The sequence below is a fragment of the Rhinolophus sinicus genome, chromosome 18, assembly GCF_057876585.1.
Source record: "Rhinolophus sinicus isolate RSI-liver-muscle chromosome 18, RSI-T2T, whole genome shotgun sequence".
NCBI lineage: Eukaryota > Metazoa > Chordata > Mammalia > Chiroptera > Rhinolophidae > Rhinolophus > Rhinolophus sinicus.
In genome coordinates this window covers 85,387,292-85,410,865 of record NC_142518.1, presented here as the reverse complement: position 1 = coordinate 85,410,865, position 23,574 = coordinate 85,387,292, and the positions used below count along the sequence as shown (strand labels likewise).

Sequence of the window (23,574 nt, the reverse complement as noted above, 5' to 3'; positions counted from 1 at the left end):
AACTTTGTCTCTATGAAGATTTTCATAGTAAATGAAATAAGTCAGAGCATTTCAGCTTAGTGTTTGCTGAGCATCTACTATGCCCCAGGCACTGGGGATGTAAAGAAAAGATGAATCAGACAGGGTCCCTACCTGCCAAAAAGTTTCAGCCTGACAGAAGTCAGACATCTACCTTGGGATCCAAGTATCACAAGGATTCTATAGATTATATGTAATATAGCAATCAAAATTCAACTAACATTTGTGTGACTGCTATGTGCTAGGCGTTTTTCTCTTTGGTATTTTAACTTTGGTATTTAACTTTGGTATTTCTTACATTGTATGAGGGAGACATTCTCCCCATCTGACAGATGAGGAAAGAAAAGGACAAGTTAAGTAACATATCCATGGTCATAAAAATGAGAAAGCAGTACAACCATGACAGAAGCAGTATAACCCCAGGCTTCTGACCCTAAGAATTCAATGCTGTATATTGTCTAAACTATGTTTCAAATACATGAACACATTTTTTGTCAACTAACTATAAAGTGTAATTCAAATACTTGCTGTCATAACAATGACTAATTCCAATCAATTCAAAATCATCAGTTTTGAACACCATTAAAGAGAGAGGATAGGAGACAGTTACAAACACATACAACTTGGTGTTAATTGTTCTTCTTAATTGCAATGTATTTCAGCTATACACAGTAGTATAGTACTCCTGAATGTATGGTCTGTGAACTATCAGTCTGAAAACTGTTACTAGTCTGCAACAAGATATGGAGCTTGAGCCAAAATACACTCACCAGTAGAGAGATTTACAACTATGTGTCCATCATAGAGCTTAGCAGAACATTTCAGGTAAGTAGCCTCCCTGATGATGTTTCCCTTTGCCCTTTTCCCTGCCACAGAAGTTCCCACTAACATGAATTTTCTATTTATCATCCTCATGCATATTTTGTACTTTTAATACTTATTTATCTATAAACATCATAGCATGGTTTGGTACTTTTCACAGTCAATATTAGGTTTTTTAAATCTAACCATTTTGGAAGACTGACATTAGCTAACACTAGTGATAATCATTTCCCAATATATAAGTGTATCAAATCAACATGTTGTACACCTTAAGCTTACACATTAAATGTCAACTATATCTCGGGCCAGCCTGGTGGCTCAGGTGGTTGGAGCGCCGTGCTCCTAGTGCCGAGATCACTGGTTCGATTTCCACATGGGCCAGTGAGCTGCGCCCTCTACAGCTAAGATCGTGAACAATAGCTCTCCCTGGAGATGGGCTGCCATGAGCAGGGGAAGGTCGGTGAGAGCTGCTGTGAGCGGCGACCAACAACTGGTGACCTACTGCTTCAGCCGTGGAGAGCATAAGGCTCATAATACCAGCATGGGCCAGGGAGCTGTGTCCTACACAACTAGACTGAGAAACAACAGCTTGAACCGGAGTGAGGCGGAAGAAGGGGGAAAAATGTCAACTATATCTCAATAAAGTTGGAAAAAAATTCTTAGTAAAGATGAATGAGGTCTGAAGATCTAATGTTTAACATGGTGATTATAGTTGATAATGTATAATTATATAACACTGTACAACTGAAATTTGCTAAAAGAATAAAACTTTTAAGTGATATCATTTAAAAAGGTAAATATATGAGGTGATGTATTTATTAACTTGATTATGGGAATCCTTTCATAATGTATACATATATAAAACCACGATGTTATATACTTTAAATAAATTACAATTTGCCAATTATAGCTCAATAATGGTGAAAGAAATTTTTAAGATTTCAAAAACAGAATAATCAATTGGAATATATATCAGCCTTATTTCAATCCCAATTCAATCAAACTATAAAAGTGAACATCATTTATGACATCTGAGATTACTGGAAATCTGAATAATGACTGGGTATTTAATAAAATTAAGGAATTATGTTTACTTGAAAAAACTCTAACCATTTTCACTGCTGTATAGTATTCCATTGTATATCAATCTATTGACCCCATTCTCTAGTTGATGGTTGGTTGTTTTGAGCTTTTCCCTAATTCAAACAATGCAACAGTCAAATTCTTTTATGGTCCTCCAGTAAACACGTGCACAAGTTTCCTTACCGTATCTACCTATGAAAAGAATTAGTGGGTTATGAGGTAGATTAAACTTTATTAGACATTGCTGAATAGCTCCTCCACAAAGTGGTCTTGTACCAATTTACACCATCACCAGAAATGTATAAAAGTCTCTATTGCTCTACATCCTTGGCAATACTTGGGACTATCAGGCTTCTTAATTTTTTCTAACCTATTAAGTGAGAAATGTTTTTTCATTGTTTTACTTTGTATTTCACTAATAGTGTCAATGAAATTTTTAATTAGGAGAAATCTATATATAATAAAATACACAGAAATTAAGAGTACAATTGTTATCAGTTTTGCAAATGATTGCAGCCATGTAACACATTTTAAGATACAGGACATTCCCATAACCCTAGAAAGTACCCTGTGTTCTTTTTCCCATCCAGTTTCTCACCCTAGAAGTAACCACTACTATGATTTCTCTCACCATAGATTAGTTTTGTGTACATTAGAATTTCATATAAAATCTATACAATCTTTAAGTGCAAAATACTGGTGGACTTTCAGAAGGGAATATATATGTAATATAAAATAAGTTATTCACATTCTTCTGCCCTTTTAGTCAAGAGGGAGAGGGTAGAAGATTTTGCAATTTAATTCCATTTGTTGGGCTCTCTTAGAATATCAACTCACCATTTTAGGAGACTAAACCAGAAAAGTATCCTGCTTAAATGATCTGTTGAGGAGAGGACCAGTAGTCAAAGTAAAAAGTTAAAAAGGGGAATTCTACTTTCCACAGGCTAAGATGTTCCTGATGGATCACCGATATAATTGTCTATTACCGTGTTTCCCCGAAAATAAGACCTAGTTGGACAATCAGCTCTAACGCGTCTTTTGGAGCAAAAGTTAATATAAGACTTGGTCTTACATTATATCATATTATATAAGACCCGGTCTTATATTATAGTAAAATAAGACCGCGTCTTATATTAATTTTTGCTCCAAAAGACACATTAGAGCTGATTGTTCGGCTAGGTCATATTTTCGGGGAAACATGGTAAATGCTCCCTCCTTAGTTAGGCTAAGCCAAAAATGCAAATAAGGATACATAAAGAATTCAAATTACACCTCTAAAGCCACAACTACACTGTGAGGAGAACTCACAGAATTCGAGTATTATACACAAAATACAGTTACAACCCTTAAATTATAAAAGTTCTGAAGTATAAAGATTTTTGTGCATTAATGCAATCCTACAGTTCTACTCTCTATATGTAGGAGGGAGAGAAATCAAGCATAACAATTTATCTTTAAGAATTCTAAAACAAAATTAAATGGAATATTTTTAACAAATACATACACTGTTCTTTTGTCTTGTCGGAGTAGTTTAGAAGAAAATTCACTCAGGATATCAAGAAATGCCAAATTTAAAGGTGGATGGCTCTCTCCTTGTGGATTAGGTTCTTTAAAAGCAAATTCTATGCCATCTCTGCAAATAAAAAAAGACAAACAAATATTTAAGGGACTACAATACAAAACTCAGTAACTTAGAAAGAAAATTTTTATACTTTCATTAACTTAGAAAGAAAATTTTTATACTTTCATTCCACTACTAAAATGTTTTTTTTGCCATGCATTTAATCTGAGGAATAGTGAGAATAAAGAGGCTATAGTGTGAGAATGAACAAATATATTTACACTTTATGCCACTGTTCTTTTCTTCAAAACAAAAACACACAGAGGCACAGAAATACACCAGCTCGCCTCTAGACTGAACGTAGTTTGATACGTCTATATTCTTTCCTTGGTTCTCTTTTCCACAGAAAATAACCCAAATGCTCTCAACATAATGATGAATATATTTTCTGTATTTTTTAAGACATAAAGGAGACCTACTAAAGCACACAGGACTACCTTAAAAATAATGACTAAAGACAATTTGTAATGAGCCATTAAAAATTAAACTCCACTCAGGGCCTATTTTAACTATATTTATTTAACAATAAATACCTCTATCAATCAAGACAACAACCCAACATTATAAAAATGTAACTGGTTAAAAAACAATCCAGATGAAAATGGGGAGGAAAGAAGTAAGGCTATTACATGAATATATATATATATATATATATATATATATATATATATATATATATACATACATACACACACACACACACACACACACACACACACATTATATATATATTACTTCTCAAAATAATTACTACATATGTGGTCCCTAAATATTACCCAAAAGTATCATTCAATTTATTTATATTTTTCATCAAATCTATTTAAAAGGCATAAAAAGGAATTGAGACTTTTAGAGCAAAGTGAAAGGAGAGAATAAATTAAAGTTGGGGGAGGTATGGGATTAACTTATTTAAACAGCAGAAACATTTCTGTAGGGAGACATTTAATACTGTTATAACTAAGTAAGGAAGACGAGTAAAAGAGACAGGGAAAATTATATATATATATGCACATACACACACGGGGGCGGGGAGCAGAGAGCTTTCAATGAAAGACTCTAAGCCTCTTGATTTTCCCAAAGGCAAGGATCTTTATCCACAATCAACACATAAAGATATTAATATCCATGTGGTGGTTATGCAAAAGGTCTAAAATATACTCATACTTAAAAGTATAATGGATCACTAACTTGCATACCACAAATAAAATTAGAAGATTTCCAATTTTTGTAAGGCAAAGAATATATACAGACGGAAAGAAGGTTGTGGCTCAAAATAAGGGAAAAGGTCACTATAAGATAGAGAACAGAACCAGAAAGAGAACGCTCGAAACAAAGGAACCAAATCTTAAAAACTTCTCTAATAGCAGTGAGATTATGACAAAAGTTGTTAAAAAGATACTGCAATACCTGATGAATATATGCTGCTTTTCTTCACATAATTCATAAAGATTTTGTAGTTTTAATTAGGGCAAAGACTTTCTATGAGAGAAGTTTTAGTCCTAACTTATTTGTTAATGGAGATAGCACTATAATTGGGTCTTAACTTAAGAGATATGCCATAGATGTGTAAACAAAAAATAAAGCATCAATTGAATTTGATTATTCTTAACAAAAGAGCTAGATTCAAAAGAATTGCATGATTAAAAAATAGGGGTGAATGAAATATTTGGAGATTACTTGTGCAGCATAGCAATGGCCTCTCTCGTTTTCAATTGATCGAGTCCAAAAGTTAAAGCGAAACGTCTAGCAAGTTCTTTTATGCCACTGAATGTTGAGGATGATCTATCAAAATTATAGCCATTTTCCTGTATCATTTCATTAAAAAGCTGTTTGAAAAGAAAGAAAGCACGTTAAATATTTTTGATAACTATGGATTATTCACATCTTTTAAAATACCATATTTTCTACTTAAAATATACTAGATAATCCGTAAATGAGGCACTGCATTTTATTCTAAAACATGAATTTTTAAAACACATGATACAAACGACCAAAATTGTAGCACTTCATATATTCACTCTAGAATTATTGACATTAGAATCTTATTATTGACATTAGAAACTTTTTAGGTTAGTTATGGCAGAATTCTGCTCTGCTGGAATTAACTGGATATTAAAATACTACATAAAAAAAGGTAAAGAAAAAGGAAACCCACCAAATTATTAGGCAACTATGCTCTGCTATTTACATTTAAATGATGTATCTTACCATCAAGATATTTCATCATAAAGCAAAACAAAATGCAATTTAACTACCAAATTGCCAAGCTTTTAACAGATAATTGCTACTACTATTATAAGAATACAGTAAACGTACCAAAGTAAGTTAACCACCACTGACGTTGTAGTGATTTATCCCCCAAATAGAGATTATGTACAATTTTATAGGGATGCTGTACTGTAATATTTTTTACTTTGTCTGCAATGAGCATTGTGATCTGCTGCGAATATAAATTGAGATAACCTTCCTTTCTATAGAGCAATCTCGCAAAATGTAGTGAAAGGTTTAGAATTTTAATGTCCTTTGACTAAGCAATTCTATCAGACTTTATCCAAAAGGAATAATAATATTTGTGCATAATACATAGGAACAAAAAAGTTTTGGTGCTATTTATAAAGGCAAAGATTGTAAAAGAACTTAACATTTGTAAAAGAACTTTAACATTTTTAACCAAGAAGAGATCTTGGTTAAATTATGGTCCCTCTACGAAATGGAATACAATATAGCCATTTTAAATGCTGAGGAGAGTATGCAATGGCAAGAAGGTGTTCAGGATTTATTAACATGAAAAGTTCAGGCTTACAAAATAAAATGCATGATATAACTTAATTTTTGTAAAAATAAGATTTCATATGGGCCTAATAAAGACTAAAAAGGCTACTAAAAACTAAAAGCATTAAGTGATAAAAATTAAGGGTAAGTTGCATTTTTGTAGTTCCTATGTTTTCTAAACTTTCTACAGCAAGTAGCTATACTTTATAGCAAAAGTTATTGAAAATGCTACCTTTAAAACCTTTTAAATTCTATTAATTTTAGTAAAGAATACCCAAATGAAATTAAGAACTTTCATACCTAGATAACTATAAAGCAATAAGAAAGTTTATCAAATTGAAATAGGTAGTTTTGGGTGCATTTGGTCTAGAGACAAAAATACACTGAGCAAATGATTTTTGCGTAAACTTGCCTTGCCACTGCCAAAATGAAAAAGATTATTGTGTTTTGATTGTTAAGATTAATAAATACTCATTAAATGAAATATGGAAATATATGGGGGGAAAAGCAAAATTTACCTGAAACATACATACCTAAGCAAGTTAACCACCACCAATGTTTTAGTGATTTTTTCCCCCAGACAGATATAGAGATATGAATAATTTTATAGAGATGCTATACTATAGTCACTTCTACTTTATTTTCAAACTATGTCTACAGTAGAAATCTGTACACATTAATGAATACAGATCTACACTAACTTGAAGTGCTCTACAACAGCCATTGCAGAGATATAATACATAATATATTCATCTAATATCCTACTGATGGACATTTGGATTATTTCTAATTTCTTGTTATTATAAACAATGTTGCCATGTACAATCTTGTACACCCATTTTTGCAAACCTGTCCTATTACCACCTTGGATAAATTTTTCAAAGTAGAATTGCTGCCTCAAATGGCATACACACTATAAATTTTGAAACATATAGCCAAACTACCTACCAGGAATGTTGTACCAATATTTACTCATGACAGTATCTATTTCCCCTTATACCTTAGACAGCTATAGGTTTTGTCAATCTTACCAGTCTGAAAGCAAAAAATAATCTCACTTGCACAATGTCTACTAGTGAGATTGAATATCTTGTATTTCTACTTTTATGAATTGTCTATTACATCTTTTGCTCATTTTTCTATTGTTACCTTAAAAACTATTTCTTGTTAATTGTGTTAACCTAAAGGTGGTAGTCTTAAAATGTCTTACCTGTTGCAAACTGAGAATAAGGGTCTTTGCACACTGAATTTTGTCTATCTGCCTTGTTTTACTCATTGTTTCTTTGATGATATCTCCATAGTCATTATAATACTAGAAAAGAAATTTGTATAAATTAGAGCTCTATCTCTTAAAACTATTGGACAATAGGACTAACTTTAGGTTAATCATGTAAGCATGTCACAAAGCATGTATTTGGCTGAAATTATGCCTTTTGAGGAACAAAAGAATGTTACCAAAACTTCAATTTCTAAGCACATAAACCCTAACTTTAGTAAAATCAGCAATATTAGACAGTTAAGATCTAATCATATTAAGCTCTAAACTTGGTTTTAAGGAGGCATGACGTAAAGCTATAATTAGATTATACAGCTTTTCAGAAATAACACGAAGGTGTAAACAAAGTTCTTGTGCTCTTGAGCTATTGAGACAATATAATCAATCACTTTCCTAACTTAGTCATTGCTAACTGGCATGGAGTTCATGTGCAGTTTCCAATTTAATTACTTGGCTTATAGAAACTAAGTCTATTAACAATATTTAAAAGAAAACTTATTGTAACATTTACATCATGTATTGCATAAGAAATATTTTTTCTAATTTAACAGTTTCAAAATGCATACACGACAACTGTTAAGAGGTAACAGGATAACCATATCCCTATGACTAATAAAATTGACTTTAATCTAGACTACCTAGATCTGAAAGTATAAAACTTGCAAAATGACTTCATAAACAACCTTAGTTTAAAAACAAATCATTAATTATCATTCCAAATAACTTAAGTTCCAAAGTAATTTATAATGGTGCTAAAGTTCTATCATGTAGCAAAATATTACAAAGAAAGAATTAACTAGTTTTTGACATTTATCACATACCGTGTTTCCGTGAAAATAAGATCTAGCCGGACAATCAGCTCTAATGCATCTTTTGGAGCAAAAATTAATATAAGACCTGGTATTATATTATATTGTATTATTATTATTATAGATCCAGTCTTATAGTAAAATAAGACCAGGTATTATATTAATTTTTGCTCCAAAAGACGCATTAGAGCTGATTGTCTAGCTGTCTTATTTTCGGGGAAACGTGGTATTTTATTTTGTGAAAGCAAAGGCTTAAAAAAAGTTTGCTTTTATAATTAGATTTTACTTAAGAAAGGATTACAGAAACACTATCTTACCACATTTGGTCATGTTTCATTAGTACAATTAAAAGTATCCTTCCTACTACTACTTGAAAATTAGAGAATCTTACATGTATTTATAAAAATTGTGAATAGCCTACTCTGAATCAAATCAGATTTTCAGACCCTGAAGGAACCTTAGCTATCACAGTGGAACAGATAAAGAAATGCAGGATACAAAAAGTATTGAGTTACCCAAGCTTCACAGTAGTCAAGCTACAACTGTAACATCTAGGTCTCCTGATTTCTAAAACAACACTTTTTAAAGCTGCATCAAGCAGGGGAAGGACACTATCCTGATGTCTTAAACTACATCACAAATACAATTTCTAATAGTGACACTTAACCTAAGACAAGCTGTTTCCAATATTCCAAGTGCAAATGAACTCAATAAATCCAAAATGTCCATTATAATGGAGTAGAAGTAGGAGGAAATGCTACTGAAAATGTTAAGTACTTTAAAAGAGATTTCCTTCACTCTTTAAAAATTCAGTGGCAACTAAGCATAAAAGCCAATGTTACATTTACTATCTTTAAGCATTATAAAAACATCTTGCTATCCATTTTTCAAACTTTACCTTCATATACTGCTTGAAGATATCTGCAGCTGTATTCATCTCCACTACAGTATATACAATTAGCTTACAAAATGCTGCAAGTAAATTTCTTCTCTTGTGCAGAGCTTCAATTTTACTGGCTTCATCCTCCTGCTGACCATCTGGGGGGAAAAGTTCCAAATATCTGCATTTTACCTCTGCCACATATATATTTTTTTAATTCTCACTATAAAATACCTTTAATTTTGGAGAATTTGAAAGATAAGGACAAAAAACATTTAAAGGAAATAAAAATTATAATTACTCTCAATATCTTAGTGAATAACCAACCCATTAATTATAATAGACAAAATTTTTGTGAAGTCAAATAAGCAGTCAGAAGGCTTCTTGGTGAACATGGAACAAGTGGAGTCAGTCAGAGGAACTGATGTTTAGTGATGTCAGACTGCGCTTGCCTAACTCATTCAACTACTTCTCTAATAGGCTAGTCAATGAGACCTGTATATTTAATGTCAGTTGGTTAGTAAGGCCCTTTATTCCTTGGGAGCAGCCAACCTCAGAAATTCTCCAACCTTAGAAATTCTCCAGAAATTTGCCTTCCCTTCCAAGGATGATCCCACCCCAACTCTTACTTACACATACTTCCTTTATCCATACTACATATATTCAGTTAGACTGGGCTAGGAACCATTCTGTCTTTCTAAGAAGACTTCACATATTTCTGATCTGATCCATTATGTGAGATCTTGACTTCAGGTATCAACGGGAAAGACTTATTTTAAAATTCATAATCAGGGAAGCTGGAGTACACCCTCCACGTACTGCCAAAGGATTGTTTCTAATTATTTGATACTGAAAATACAATTGTGATGAAGTCTTTTACATAAAAAGCTATGTAAAGAATTTTCCTCTGGACAAATTTTACAAATGAAATTTAGAACTTAAAAAAATACCATCTTATATTAATTTACAGTTCCTTGGTTATCAGTGAAGTTTTGTGTGTGTATATTAGCCATTTATATGTCCTCTTTTGTGAACAGCAAGTGCATATTCTGTTAGGTCTTCAATGTAAGATTCCTAACACAAAAAAAAATTGTGTATAATAAGAACGCTCTTTTAAACAAGTATTTATTTTACCCTGTCTCTGATAGTCCTTGATAACAGCTAGTAAGTTAAAACCAAATTTTGAGGAATAGGAATTTAAGACCAGACCACCAGAAAAAGTTTTGTTACTACAAGTGCATGTTCCAGAACGCCAAAGCATTTGTCTAGTAATCTAAGACATATTGTTCACTCTGTTAAAAGATTACACTGAACATATAAGCTAACTTTTTAAAAATGACACTGTGATTATAATGGATTTCTATACAACACTCTTAAGTACTGCTCTCTGGAAGTAGAGATATATAGACTTTCCCTCCCTAGAGAATGAATTACCCAGATATTAAGAAATTTTGAACACTGATTTTTAGTTTTCTTCACTTCTTATCAAAAATTAGCCACCTTTGTCTAGTGGGGAATAAAGAATGTTAGAGACATGCCTAACACACTGGGTCATTCACAGATGTCAGCTGCCATTACTATTATGTCTGTCAGTGCCTCTGGAAGCATTCCCTATTACACTGTCCCCTTGTAATCTGATGTGGGCTAACAAATCAAATAACCATGGGTCTACAGGGTTAGACATCAGGGGTTAGATGAGGATGAAAAGCAATGGAAACTATTACATGTTGCTGATGAGAGGATAAAACAACCACTTTGGAGGATAATTTGGCAACATATAGTCAAATTTAAGATGTACATAGAGTAATTCCACCCTTAGATATAAACTAGAAAAGCATTTGCACATGTGCTCAAGGAGATAAGTATATTTGCTGTAACACTATAATAGGGATAAACTGGAAACAACCTTAATTAAATACTCATCAATATGAAAACAGACAGCGTCGTTAATTCATCACATTAATATTCAGCAGTCAAGATAAAAAAGCTATACATGAGCTGCCGTGAGCGGCTGGCTGGTGGCCAGCGATCGACTGGCTCAGTTGGGTAGAGTGCAAGGTTCATAATACCAACATAGGCCAGTAAGCTGCATCCTCCACAACTAGACTGAGAACAACGGCTTAACTGGGGGTTGGGGTGGGGAGTGAGGCGGGGGGAGGAGAAGAGAGAAGGGGGGGGGAGATAAAAAAGCTACAACCACATGTAAACACTGACAAATTTCAAAAATAATGTTAACTCCAAAAAGCAAGATGCAAACTAAAATGTTTGATATGATACCATTTATGTGCAAGCTAGTAACAGAAAATGAACTACATATTGATAACAGATACATAAACTCCTAGTAAAATAAAATTAAAATGCAAAGGACTGGTAAACACCAAATTCAGGACACCATTTATCTCTATGTAAAAAGAGAAAATGGAATTGGGGAGGGATACAAATGTGGGCTTCTTTTGTATACATGCTTTATTCATTTAAAAAAAAAATCTGAAAACAAGTACCGAAAACATGACAAATGTTGCTGGGAGGTATGTACAAATGTGTTATATTTTATACTTTTCCAGAGAACCGAAATAATTTCATTTTAAAAGTGTAAACAGAAGAAAAGAAAGTTTAAGAAGACTGTGAGCTAATTCCATGACGCTCCTAGAAAATTCAGTATTGGCAAGCTTATTTTCATTTAATTTCCCATGATCTAAATAAAGTAGAGTCCATCCCCAACTAACAAAAGGGTTGTGGACCAAAACTGATTTTGTATCAGTTTTTGGAATGCAACTATGCTTTCTCATAAAACTTTTAAAAACTCCTACTCATCTTTTAGGATACATTTCAGATGTTAGATTATTTCAATGTTTTGACTACTACAGACCAGCCAGACATACATCTACATACCCACAACACTTTGCACATGGCCCTATTACTTATAAAATTCCATTATAATTACTGGTTTTTAGATCTGTCCTTTCCATTTGCATTATACCCTTAAAGGAAAAAAACGTTTCATTTTTTGATATCCACAGCATCTAGCATACTACCTGCTGACCAATAAATATCAAATTAGTTAAAAAATAAAAGCATAACTAAAGCAATAGCTGAAAATGAAAGGTGAAAAATTATAAGTACATAAACTTTAGTACAGAAACTTTGAAAACTGTTTGGCTACTCTGGGTTTCTCAATTCTGTTCTGGTTAAGTTTTTAATACTTGAGAACAAAGCTATTTTTTGATAAAAATAAGCTATAAGCCTTGTCTAGAATTATATATGTATTTATTTAGACTGATTTGCAGTGATGTGTCTGTTTATGTATGGATATACACATATTGATGTTATACTGTCCTTTAAGTGTACCTTCAAATTAAAAAAAAAAAAAAGCACAGAGGGGGATGGGGGGTGGGAGATGAGGGTAAGGAGGATCAAATACATGGTGATGGAAGGAGAACTGACTCTGGGTGGTGAACACACAATGGGATTTATAGATGATGTAATACAGAATTGTACACCTGAAATCTATGTAATTTTACTAACAATTGTCACCCCAATAAATTTAAAAAATAAAAAAAAACCCAGAAAGAAGAATAAATACTATTTGTTTTTGCATGACCATTGCTTGCCTTAAGTAAGGTATCTATGTGTACAATTAGGGTTTGAAGAGTAACTTAACCCTAGTATAAGCTGGTTCAGTTATTTTCCTGTGAAGATTCTGTACTGCCCCAGACTTTTATAGAATAGTTTCAAACATTTTCTAACAATGAGAAATTATAGTTTAATACACTCACTAAAATATGAAAACCTATGTTATGAAAGTATACAACAAAAACATCACTTAAACACTTTATTCTGCTCAAATTGCCTGAATACTGGTATTACCAATGACTAAGAGGAAGAGGGAAAAAATTTTATTGAGTACCTACCATATGCTCAGCCACTGTACTAGTTAATTTGCTCAATTTTAGTTAATTCATAGTTCTGTATGGTAACTACGAACTAGAAAGATAGGCTCAGGGCTAGTGAGAAGCAAAGATCTGACTCCAAAGCCTATGCTCTGTGATATCACATTGTCTTTACAGTGTTACAAGAAATGAACACAAATGTGCTGGACTATGTACCTGTTTCATGTTTTAAAACTAAAATACCAAATAGTAGTGCAACACTTCATATCATGGATACTTAAATTTGATTTATGGTGGATACACAGATTTAACAAAAAACTTGCAATAAAATTACCTGCACTGTTATTATCATCATCCTGTTCAATGAAGACATGATCCAGAATAAAGCTGAGCAACTCAGATTGCAATGAAGAATCAGGGGTGTAAACTAATGGCTCTAACATGTCACGACCTCCTGACATAATTTGATGGCTGAAGATCATCAAAATATCACATAGAATAGTGAAGGCCTATAAAAAAAAACGTACAGTATGCTATAAACCAAGGGTTCTCACCAACTGCAACAAGTAACATACATATTTAACACAGAAATAAAATCCAACTTTCTGTAGTTGGAACTCTTAAGAAAAATAAATGCTTACTATTTTCCTACAATTTTAAAGCGGAGGAGTGTAATTTCTGTAACAATGACTACTAATATTAGCATCATGCATTACTAACTGCAAGGTAATTTCACAAGTATTCTTTTTTCATTTTTAGCAACTTTAAGTGACTTGTACAATGTTAACACTACCTAAACATACAGTCAGGACTCAGCCTCAGGTTTTCTAACTCCAAATCCCACACTCTACACTATACCATAAAGCTCTGTAGTATATATTCCCAAATATGAAATAATGTATAAACCTGGTGCCATTTCTTTTCTTCTATGGAAGAAAAAACGTATATCAAGGAGATGAATATCTCCTAAATGATCTCTTAGAGGAGAGATCACAAAGTCTATGGTACTTTTAAAGGAATCTCATTGTCAATATGTGTGTGGTGAATAAGTAAAAAACACATAACCAATATGGGCCTGCTTATCAGGCAAATCTGACAGTATTATAATGAACATAAACCTAAAGTTATATCTCATGGAGCTTAATAAAAACTCTACCAGGAGTTTTAAATGGAATCAAACACTGGTAAAATTAGTCAGTAGGTAACCGGGAAAAGTTATGTTGGGAAGGGGTAATGAAAATATACTTTGGGGGTCACAAAATCAACAGGAAATAACATTTAGAAACAGATTATAACACAGAGCAGGTCTTAATAACAGCTTTGTCTTTTTGGAACTAACCACATTTACTTTTTTCTTTTTACTTTATGCTTTTACCTCTTCTTTCAGTCTCTTCTTATTTTACTACTGTAATAGTAATTTATACCTATCAGGATATTTTGAGATTATACTCAACTTTTGCAAAATATGTGGTAAGGATACAAAGTGCTAAGTGTAGTCATACTTATTAATTAGGTGAACTAGCAGGTCAAGTGAGCTGATCAGAACATATTCCTAGGAACTTGTTAGAAAGACTGACACACAAGTTATTTAATGACCAAATCAACTCCAAGGCCTGAACAACAGATTATACCAGAGGTTATACACAATGATCCATAAGGAATTATGTGTTAATACTGTAAAAAAAAAATAGAGGACTAGTAAGCTGAATATATTAGTGGCATATAAAATAAATCAAGTAATATTTTATGTATTAAGTCTGCATTATCAATGCATACTTATCAAAATCCTATTCTAAGTGTTTAACTCTAAACTCAATTTACTACCTTCAGAAATTTTGTTCCTTTCATCTGAATTGTAGAAATGAAAATTAAAGTTCCAAATCCTTGATTGCTACAGTACAAAACTACATACTCAAAACTGGAGAGAATTCAGCAATGTAATAACCATGGCAATATACTTCACACTTTGGCAAGAAAAAATGCAAAATCCAGTAATTGGATCTTGGCCATTTAATATATTCTAATTTATTTGTGGCCAAGCATATATGTATGAGAGAGACAAAAGAGGTTGAAAATAAGAAAAATGAGACCAAAAGTTAGGTATTAAATACCCAACATAATAGGAACTGCTGAAAATAGTAATTATAATGACCATTGGAGATCAACCCCAAGATACAAAGGTTAAGCAGGTGGGAAAAAAAACACCTTGAAATCACTGTAAGCATTTTTGTTCACGTATTTTTTTTTTTTTATTAAATGTTTCAGGTGTACAAAACAACGTACTAGCTAGACATTTATATCCCTCACAAAGTGATAACCCCTTCCTCCAACCTACTACCCCTCGACATCGTATATAGCTGTTACAGTTCCACTGACTCTACTCCTTATGCTGTACTCCACATCCTGTGACTGTGTGTGTGTATGTATATTATAGTTGACATTCATTACTGTTCAGCTTCAGGTGTACAGCGCAGTGGTCAGGCACCTACACCGTCCATGAAGGGGTCACCATTAAGCACTTTGACTATGATTAGTATTTCTTATAAAATGATCACAAAAACATCTTCCCGACAGAAGCATTTAAAAAGCGTATGCCCAAAAAAGTTTACTCTTATTAGGGAATTAGAACTAAAGAGGCTCTTAGTCCCAGAATCAGAATTCATTTTACAAATGGGAAAACTACCTATGGCACCAGGTAACAATATACAGAGGATGCCAAAAAAATGCATACACATTTTAAGAAAGGAAAAAAAACTATTAAAATTGTAATACTCAATATATACCAATAACAAAAGATGAATACAAGTCACATTTGATTTCTGCAATTACAAGAGGAGCTCAAGGTGGTAACAGTAAGCTTCCAGACACTTCTGATTACAGCGAACTATTGCTTGAGCAACACTGACCAAACCAAAGTGTCCACTTGCATACATTTTTTTTGGCACCCCTGGTATTTCCAAAATGAGAAAGTCGGCAGCAACAGAATCACGAGGGCATACAGAATACAAAGGTAACACTTTGAAGGCAGGGAAGTGGTTCTCTGACGAACTCCACATAAAGAAAAATAACTTACAGTCAGCACAGGAAGGAATGTCAACATCTGATAATATTCTCAGAGATGAGAAAACCTTTCCTCAATGAGGCATATGGACCTATCCTCAATGAGGCATACTGGCTATACACTTGTTGCTTTAAGGAATAATGTTTGTGATTTCATACAATTAACTTGTATATATGGGTCTGTTAATCAAGTGTGTCATAAAGAAACAATAACACAGAATAACTACAGTGTGAAGGTAACCCATAAAATGCATATGAAATTAATATATTAATTTACTTATAAGCATGGTATACATGGACAAATAGAAGATATTTCTACTTTGCTCAATCTCAGTATTAAATTTTCTATATTATTTCAGATATTTATTAAGGTTGCTTACAAAAGATTGCTATCTATAGTAATTACTAACCTGTTCCTTAACAGTTGTATTCACGTTGGTCAGGTAATGCTGACATATCTGACAGAATACCCTCATCTGTTTCTTTAAACGCAGCAAATCCTCCTTGAAAACATTTAACATTTATAAATACTGTGTAAAAATTCAGTATTTAAGATATTTAAATTATATAAACATTATCATATGTTTAACTATTTTAACATTAGATCTAAATTCTTCTTAATTATTTATCAGAAAGGAAAACAAAAACAAATTAAATCATTTTTCTTAAAAATCTCAACAAATTTCAGCCTTAAAAATATCAGGTATATTAATGGATAACATCCTAAGTGGTTTGGGTCCTTCAGAATGAGAAAACTTGACTATAGATGGCTACCTTTAATAAATCTATTGTCTCAGAATGCTTAAAGAGTAAAGATTTATACTCCATTCTCACTTTGTAACTTGAAGAGTGGCCAGCAGATGAATGGAAGAAATTAATTTTTTTTAAAAAAAGAGCAGCACCTTTCATTTCTTATTTGAAGTATACTGGTTATACTTTCTTAAAATCAGAAAAGTGACAAAAATAACTTTTGTGGTTATTACTCCAATTTAAAAAAAATTAAATGTGTCATAAACTTACACTAAACAGATCAATCTTTTTCTTGCATTTTCTCTACTTCTAAATATTTATGTTAATTCAAAATAGAAAACTATTCTATAAAGATCATCCACGTTAATTTATTTACGGTATAACCTTTGGCCCATCTTCTAATACTGAATGCCAAATGATAGAGTATAAGTACATATTTCGTATACGAAATTGACAGCTTAGATAAAAATCTGTTTAACTTAGAGATCAATTTTGTGGAAAAAAAACTCAATGAAGCTTCAGCATAAATAATTCTGCACTCAGTAACATTCACTTTATAACCTTTTTCCTCTACTAAAAGTATTACGTTTTTTCCCATTTTAATTTTTAACTGAATACTTTTAACTTAGATGAACAATCATATTTACTAGTATGGCCACTGTTCCTATTGTAAGATTGATAATGAGTTAAATAAACTTCTTGGGTGTTTGACAAAAATGTTAACACTATGTTAACAACAAAACTATATTGCTTTTTCATGGTGGAAATGTCCATTTGTAGCTATAACAGCATCTTACGCTTAAAAGCTCAGAGAAGTTCTAAGCATTTACAATCTTTCTGTGGTTTTATGAAAAACAAACTTATTATCAAGAGGATGCCTTTTTGAGGAAAACACCTATAAACAACTAATTCTATAACTTCTAGAAATTGCTGAATATTTATAAAAATATGCCCAAATAATATGTAAGGCAACATATACTGCTACAAGTACAATGTTTCAAAGCTTCCAATTTACAAATGGAAAAAGCAGTACTGCTTAGCTCACTTACTAAATAACAAACACATCAAGGATTACCATTACAGATACAATTTTGAAAGTTCTAAGACCTAGTAGCTGCTCTCATCAACCAGAGAGTGCTTTATCAATTTGGAACATCAGTTCAGAGTTCCTGAGTATGAACAAGGTGATCCCAAAATAATACCAAGACATAAGAAAATCTAGGGGCAACTGAGTTATTATCATCAATTTGTGTAATCCAACAACTGTACCTGCTTGTTTCAAAGGCTCTTGGTCATCATTTACAAAATCTGTATTTCTATTATTTACTCAGCACTTTTGAGAATATGGAAATTCATAAATTGTGCCACCTTCAAATGTGAACAGTTTTAAATGTAAAACCCTGAAGCAAAACGTATTGATGTTCTTTCACTAAATATACATCCAACTACAAACACAACTATTTTTAAAAGCACACATACCTAACTGGTAGTTCAGAATAAGCAAAACTTCATTGAAATAATTTGGTCCTATTAAAAGTTTGCTGAAAAGAGTTAATGATATTTAATCTAATAAAAAATCCACTGAACCACCACAAACCTTTGTAGAGCTGCTTTCAGTTATCTTTGCAAGCTGCCAAAGGATTACATAGTGAGTACACTGCAGTGCATGAATAACAATCTGTAAAAAGAACCAAAAAATACAGGTGAAATTAAAAAGTCAAAAGTCTTCATTCTCAAAGTTAAGTATGTAACTTGTAAATAAATAAAAACCTGCTCAGGCATGTCTCCATTTTCAATTCCGGTTTTCAATAGTTTGTAATTACAAGCAAACAAATCCCACTTTGAAAGATCATGGGCACTGTAAAAAAGAATTAAGTTATATTAAAAAGGTAAGCTTAATCACATTTGTTTTGGACTTGAGTTTTGACAGAATGCTGTTAATGTAAATATAGTGAACTTTTTTAAATGCACCCACAACTGACAAATGTGTATTTTTTCAAAGTATAGTAAAGGATAATTCGTCAGTAATTCTCCAATTCAAAATATGACTCTACTAAGTACTTTTCCCCCAAAGAACAAGAAATCTAGCAAAAAGATTCTGATAACATTGTAACTCTAAAACATGCAAGCTAATTTTGCTAGTTTTAAGAAGTCAGAAACTTTAAGATTCAACTTACTTATGAAAAGCAGTAATTCTCTTCAATGTTGACAATACCTGATATGCATCATCTTCATCAGGTTCTTCGCCCTATAAATAAAAAAAAATTATACAATAGTAAACATTAATGACCACCAAAGTGAAACATCTCAGGCTATCACATTGGTGATACCACCAGGAAAATAAAAATAACCTAATAAAAACCTCAAATTAACTTTGTCATTCAATACCTACATTTGGCCAAATTTAAAGCAATATGGCTGGAGAAATGAGTCCACACAGGTACATTATACCCAAGAGAGAAAAAGTGAATGACATTCTCCCCTTTTCCTTTAAGTAACCTTGACACGGAATTATGAAGAAATCTGCTTTTTTACAGTAATAAATGCATTAGTACTATACAGAAAAATATATTAGAGGACAAACAAGAGATCATAAAAACAACACCTAAAGGACAAAACCTATGTAAACAAAGCAGAGCACTCAAGAAAGATACATCAGACCAATCACAATTAATTTGGAAAAAACCTCTGAAATAGCACCACGAGATGTGACAATTAAGTTCGCAAACTCATCCTAGAAAAAGTGCTACATGCCTCATTGCTGAATATCACTACAATCACCTTTCAAGTACTCCCCTTGGTAAGCTATGCACTGATGCCAGTGCCTAGTCCACCCGTCAAAGCAATTTTGGAACTCTTTTTCTGGAATGGCCATCACAGCTGTCGTCGTATTACCCTTGATGTCCTCAATGTCATCAAAATGTCTTCCTTTCAATATTTCCTTTATCTTTGGGTAAAGAAAGAAGTCCTTGGGGGCAAGATCAGGCGAGTAGGGAGGGTGTTCCAAAACAGTAATTTGTTTACTGGCTAAAAACTCCCTCACAAACGGTGCCGAGTGAGCTGGTGCATTGTCGTGACGCAAGAGCCATGAATTGTTGGCGAAAAGTTCAAGTCATTTTTGCCTAACTTTTTCACACAGCCTTTTCAGTACTTCCAAATAGTAAATGTGGTTAACTGTTTGTCCAGTTGGTACAAATTCATAATGAATAATCCCTCTGATATAAAAAAGTGTAGCAACATCGTTTTCACTCTTGATTTGAACTGATGGAACTTTTTTGGTCGTGGAGAACTGGCTGACTTCCATTGTGCACTTTGATACTTTACTTCAGGGTTGTAATGGTACACCCATGTTTCATCACCAGTGATAACACGGCCCAAAACATCATCTTGCCTCTCCAAAAGTTCTTGGCAAACTTTGACTCTCCTTTGCTTTTGTTCATCAGTGAGCTCCTTTTTCAGGACCATTTTTGCACATACCTTTCTCATGCCGAGATTTTCAGTTAAGATTTTCCTAGCTCTTTCTCTATCGATGTTTACTTGGTCTGCTATGCTTCTAAGTCAGCGGACGATTTTGATGCACAATTCGATGAGTTTTTGCAATACTTTCGTCAGTTATGCTTGTTTACTGGCCACCCTGGCAACTCTTCATCGGTGACGTGTTCTCGCCTCTCAGAAAAACGTTTATAATTAATTTGTACACTGGCATTTTCTTCATGGCACTATCCCCATACACTTGGACTAACATGTCCCTGATTTCACTTCCACTCTTGCCAAGTTTAACAAGAAATTTAGTGTTTGTTCGTTGCTCTAATTCAAGGTCAGACATTCTCGCGACGGCACACAAAAACACACAACAATAATGAATGCCACTCAGCAAGACACTGCCACACATCGACACAAACACAGCTGTGAGACACTGATACACCGAGGTTAGGAAACCTTACCGAGCTGTTTGTACAGTGCTGCCAATGTAAGCGTACAGTGGTAAGTTCGCAAACTTAATTGTAAGACTTCTTATATATACTAGCCCTTTCTGGGTATCAACTTTACAATTTAAAGTAACATGTTTTTGAAATTTTATGACTCTTAATAGATGAAACTTACAAAGTTTGTTAAACTCTATCAAACTTACTATATTTAACCCTGGGTCTCTCAGAAAAATGAGTAAGTTGTTTCTAAATATTAATTTTTGTTCAAAGTAATTAAACATAATTAACAAAACATTGCTTGATTTTTGAATTATTTTGTCCTAATCACGATCATCTCCAGCCAAGAGCAGAGCCATTAAAATTTTTAGCTAAGGGCCAGCCCGGTGGCTCAGGTGGTTGGGAACTCCGTGTTCCTAACTCCGAAGGCTGCTGGTTCGATTCCCACATGGGCTAGTGGGCTCTCAACCACAAGGTTGCCGGTTCAAATCCCACCAGGGATGGGGGCACTGCGCCCCCTGCAACTAGCAACAGCAACTGGACCTGGAGCTGAGCTGCGCCCTCCACAACTAAGACTGAAAGGACAACAACTTGACTTGGAAAAAGTCCTGGAAGTACACACTGTACCCAATAAAGTCCTGTTTCCCTTCCCCAATAAAATCTCTGAAAAAAATTTTTAGCTAAGTGATCATTATACATCAATATATTTGCACAAACTGCCAATTAAGCAAAATTGAGTAAGCATGGAATATTACACAAAAAAATGTTAAAGAAGTAATTCCTAAACAAGAAACCTGGAAATTACAAAGTCCATATGATTTTTGCAGCACTAATGATAAAAGTCATGTAGAAAAGGCTAAATGCATTAATTTGAGAATTATAAATTTTTATTTCATACAAATCAGTTAAAAGTGTATTTCCAGAAAAGACAAAAATCACGAGACATTTCTCCAAAGAGGACATACAAATGGCAAACAGACATATGAAAAAATGCTCAACATCACTAATCATCAGAGAAATGCAAATCAAAACCACAATGAGATATCACCTCACCCCAGTCAGAATGGCTATCCTCAACAAGACAAATAGTAACAAGTGTTGGAGAGGCTGTGGAGAAAAAGGAACCCTCATACACTGCTGGTGGGAATGCAGACTGGTGCAGCCGCTATCGAAGGCAGTTTGGAGTTTCCTCAAAAAATTACGAACAGAATTACCATATGACCCAGCAATCCCTCTCCTGGATATCTACCCAAAAAATCTGAAAACATTTATACATAAAGACACGTGTGCTCCAACGTTCATTGCAGCTTTGTTTACGGTGGCCAAGACATGGAAACAACTAAAATGTCCTTCGATAGATGAATGGATAAAGAAGTTGTGGTATATATACACAACGGAATACTATTCGGCGGTAAGAAAAGACGATATAGGAACATTTGTGACAACATGGATGGATCTTGACAATATGATGCTAAGCGAAATAAGTCAGACAGAAAAGCAGAGAACCATATGATTTCACTGATATGTGGTATACAAACCAAAAACAACAAAAGAACAAGACAAACAAATGAGAAACAGAAACTCATAGACACAGACAATAGTTTAGTGGTTACCAGAGGGTAAGGGGGTGGGGGTGGGAGATGAAGGTAAGGAGGATCAAATATATGGTGATGGAACAAGAACTGACTCTGGGTGGTGAACACACAATGGGATTTATAGATGATGTAATACAGAATTGTACACCTGAAATCTATGTAATTTTACTAACAATTGTCACCCCAATAAATTTTAAAAAATCACAATAAAAATACAAGTGTATGAGTGCCACACTTTAAGCCTCTTTGAAAATACAACAGAGCAACATAGGAAACCCCAAATTCAACAGTGACTGTAACAGCAGTTTCTCAAGGCTTTATAGAATCAAAGACCACAATTGCCTTTCCTCACTAACACTGCCAAAACACTAAGAAATACTCTACTTTTTGAGGCTATATGACCACAGTCTAGCTCTATTTTCTGTTCCATTAATACCCTGTTCTCTAACAGGCCACTTATTCAACTAAACCCTGGGAACTTCACAAATCATTTCTTTAAAATCAAAAAAAAAGGAAAGATGTCAGTTTTGTGTTCACCTTCACAGAGTTTTACCACCTTCCTATGTTGGTAAAGGAGTAAGAGTAGCACGATGAATCATAGAACAAAAAGTCTGAACATCTTTACAAAATACTGCTAGGGACTGTCACCAGGACTGCTGACTAATTTCGTTATTGAAGGGAAGGGGCCCAACTGACAAAACACTTGTAATATATACCTCTTGCAGAAAATCTTCAAGAAGCCGGTTAAATTTATCTGCCAACTCGTCTATCAGTTGACTTCTTGAAATATCTACTCTGTTGAAGATTGTGAACTCTTCATTACAGAGTGCATGGTAAGTTTTAGAACATGCTTCCAAAACATCTGTATCTGTGTGCTTCTCTACAATATTCCGGATCTGTCGTAATAAGGCATCCAAATGCTGCAAAATCAAAGTTTTTTTTTCATTAAAACTAAGGTATATGGTAGGCTTAAAACAACTATACCACTGTGGTGAAAAGCCTCAATCAAATAAAGTAACTCTACAACTATTAGGACAAATTTTAATGTGTTTTTCTAGTCACAGTAAATAAA

General features: G+C 33.4%; 1 protein-coding gene across 7 annotated transcripts in view; it reads right to left on the bottom strand.

Annotated features, from left to right (window-relative positions):
* Positions 1 to 23,574, bottom strand: part of STAG2 (STAG2 cohesin complex component) — a 124,651-nt gene that overhangs the window by 15,833 nt on the left and 85,244 nt on the right. For all 7 annotated transcript variants that reach the window (XM_019718171.3, XM_074324155.2, XM_019718173.2 and 4 more), the window contains exons 19-28: positions 23,219 to 23,422; positions 19,159 to 19,229; positions 18,752 to 18,839; positions 18,579 to 18,659; positions 16,642 to 16,734; positions 13,506 to 13,680; positions 9,300 to 9,439; positions 7,527 to 7,628; positions 5,222 to 5,370; positions 3,428 to 3,556 (exon numbers count right to left, since the gene is read on the bottom strand). In XM_019718171.3, coding sequence (XP_019573730.1) covers positions 3,428 to 3,556; positions 5,222 to 5,370; positions 7,527 to 7,628; positions 9,300 to 9,439; positions 13,506 to 13,680; positions 16,642 to 16,734; positions 18,579 to 18,659; positions 18,752 to 18,839; positions 19,159 to 19,229; positions 23,219 to 23,422 — 1,232 coding nt within the window. The remainder of the gene's footprint in view (positions 1 to 3,427; positions 3,557 to 5,221; positions 5,371 to 7,526; positions 7,629 to 9,299; positions 9,440 to 13,505; positions 13,681 to 16,641; positions 16,735 to 18,578; positions 18,660 to 18,751; positions 18,840 to 19,158; positions 19,230 to 23,218; positions 23,423 to 23,574) is intronic.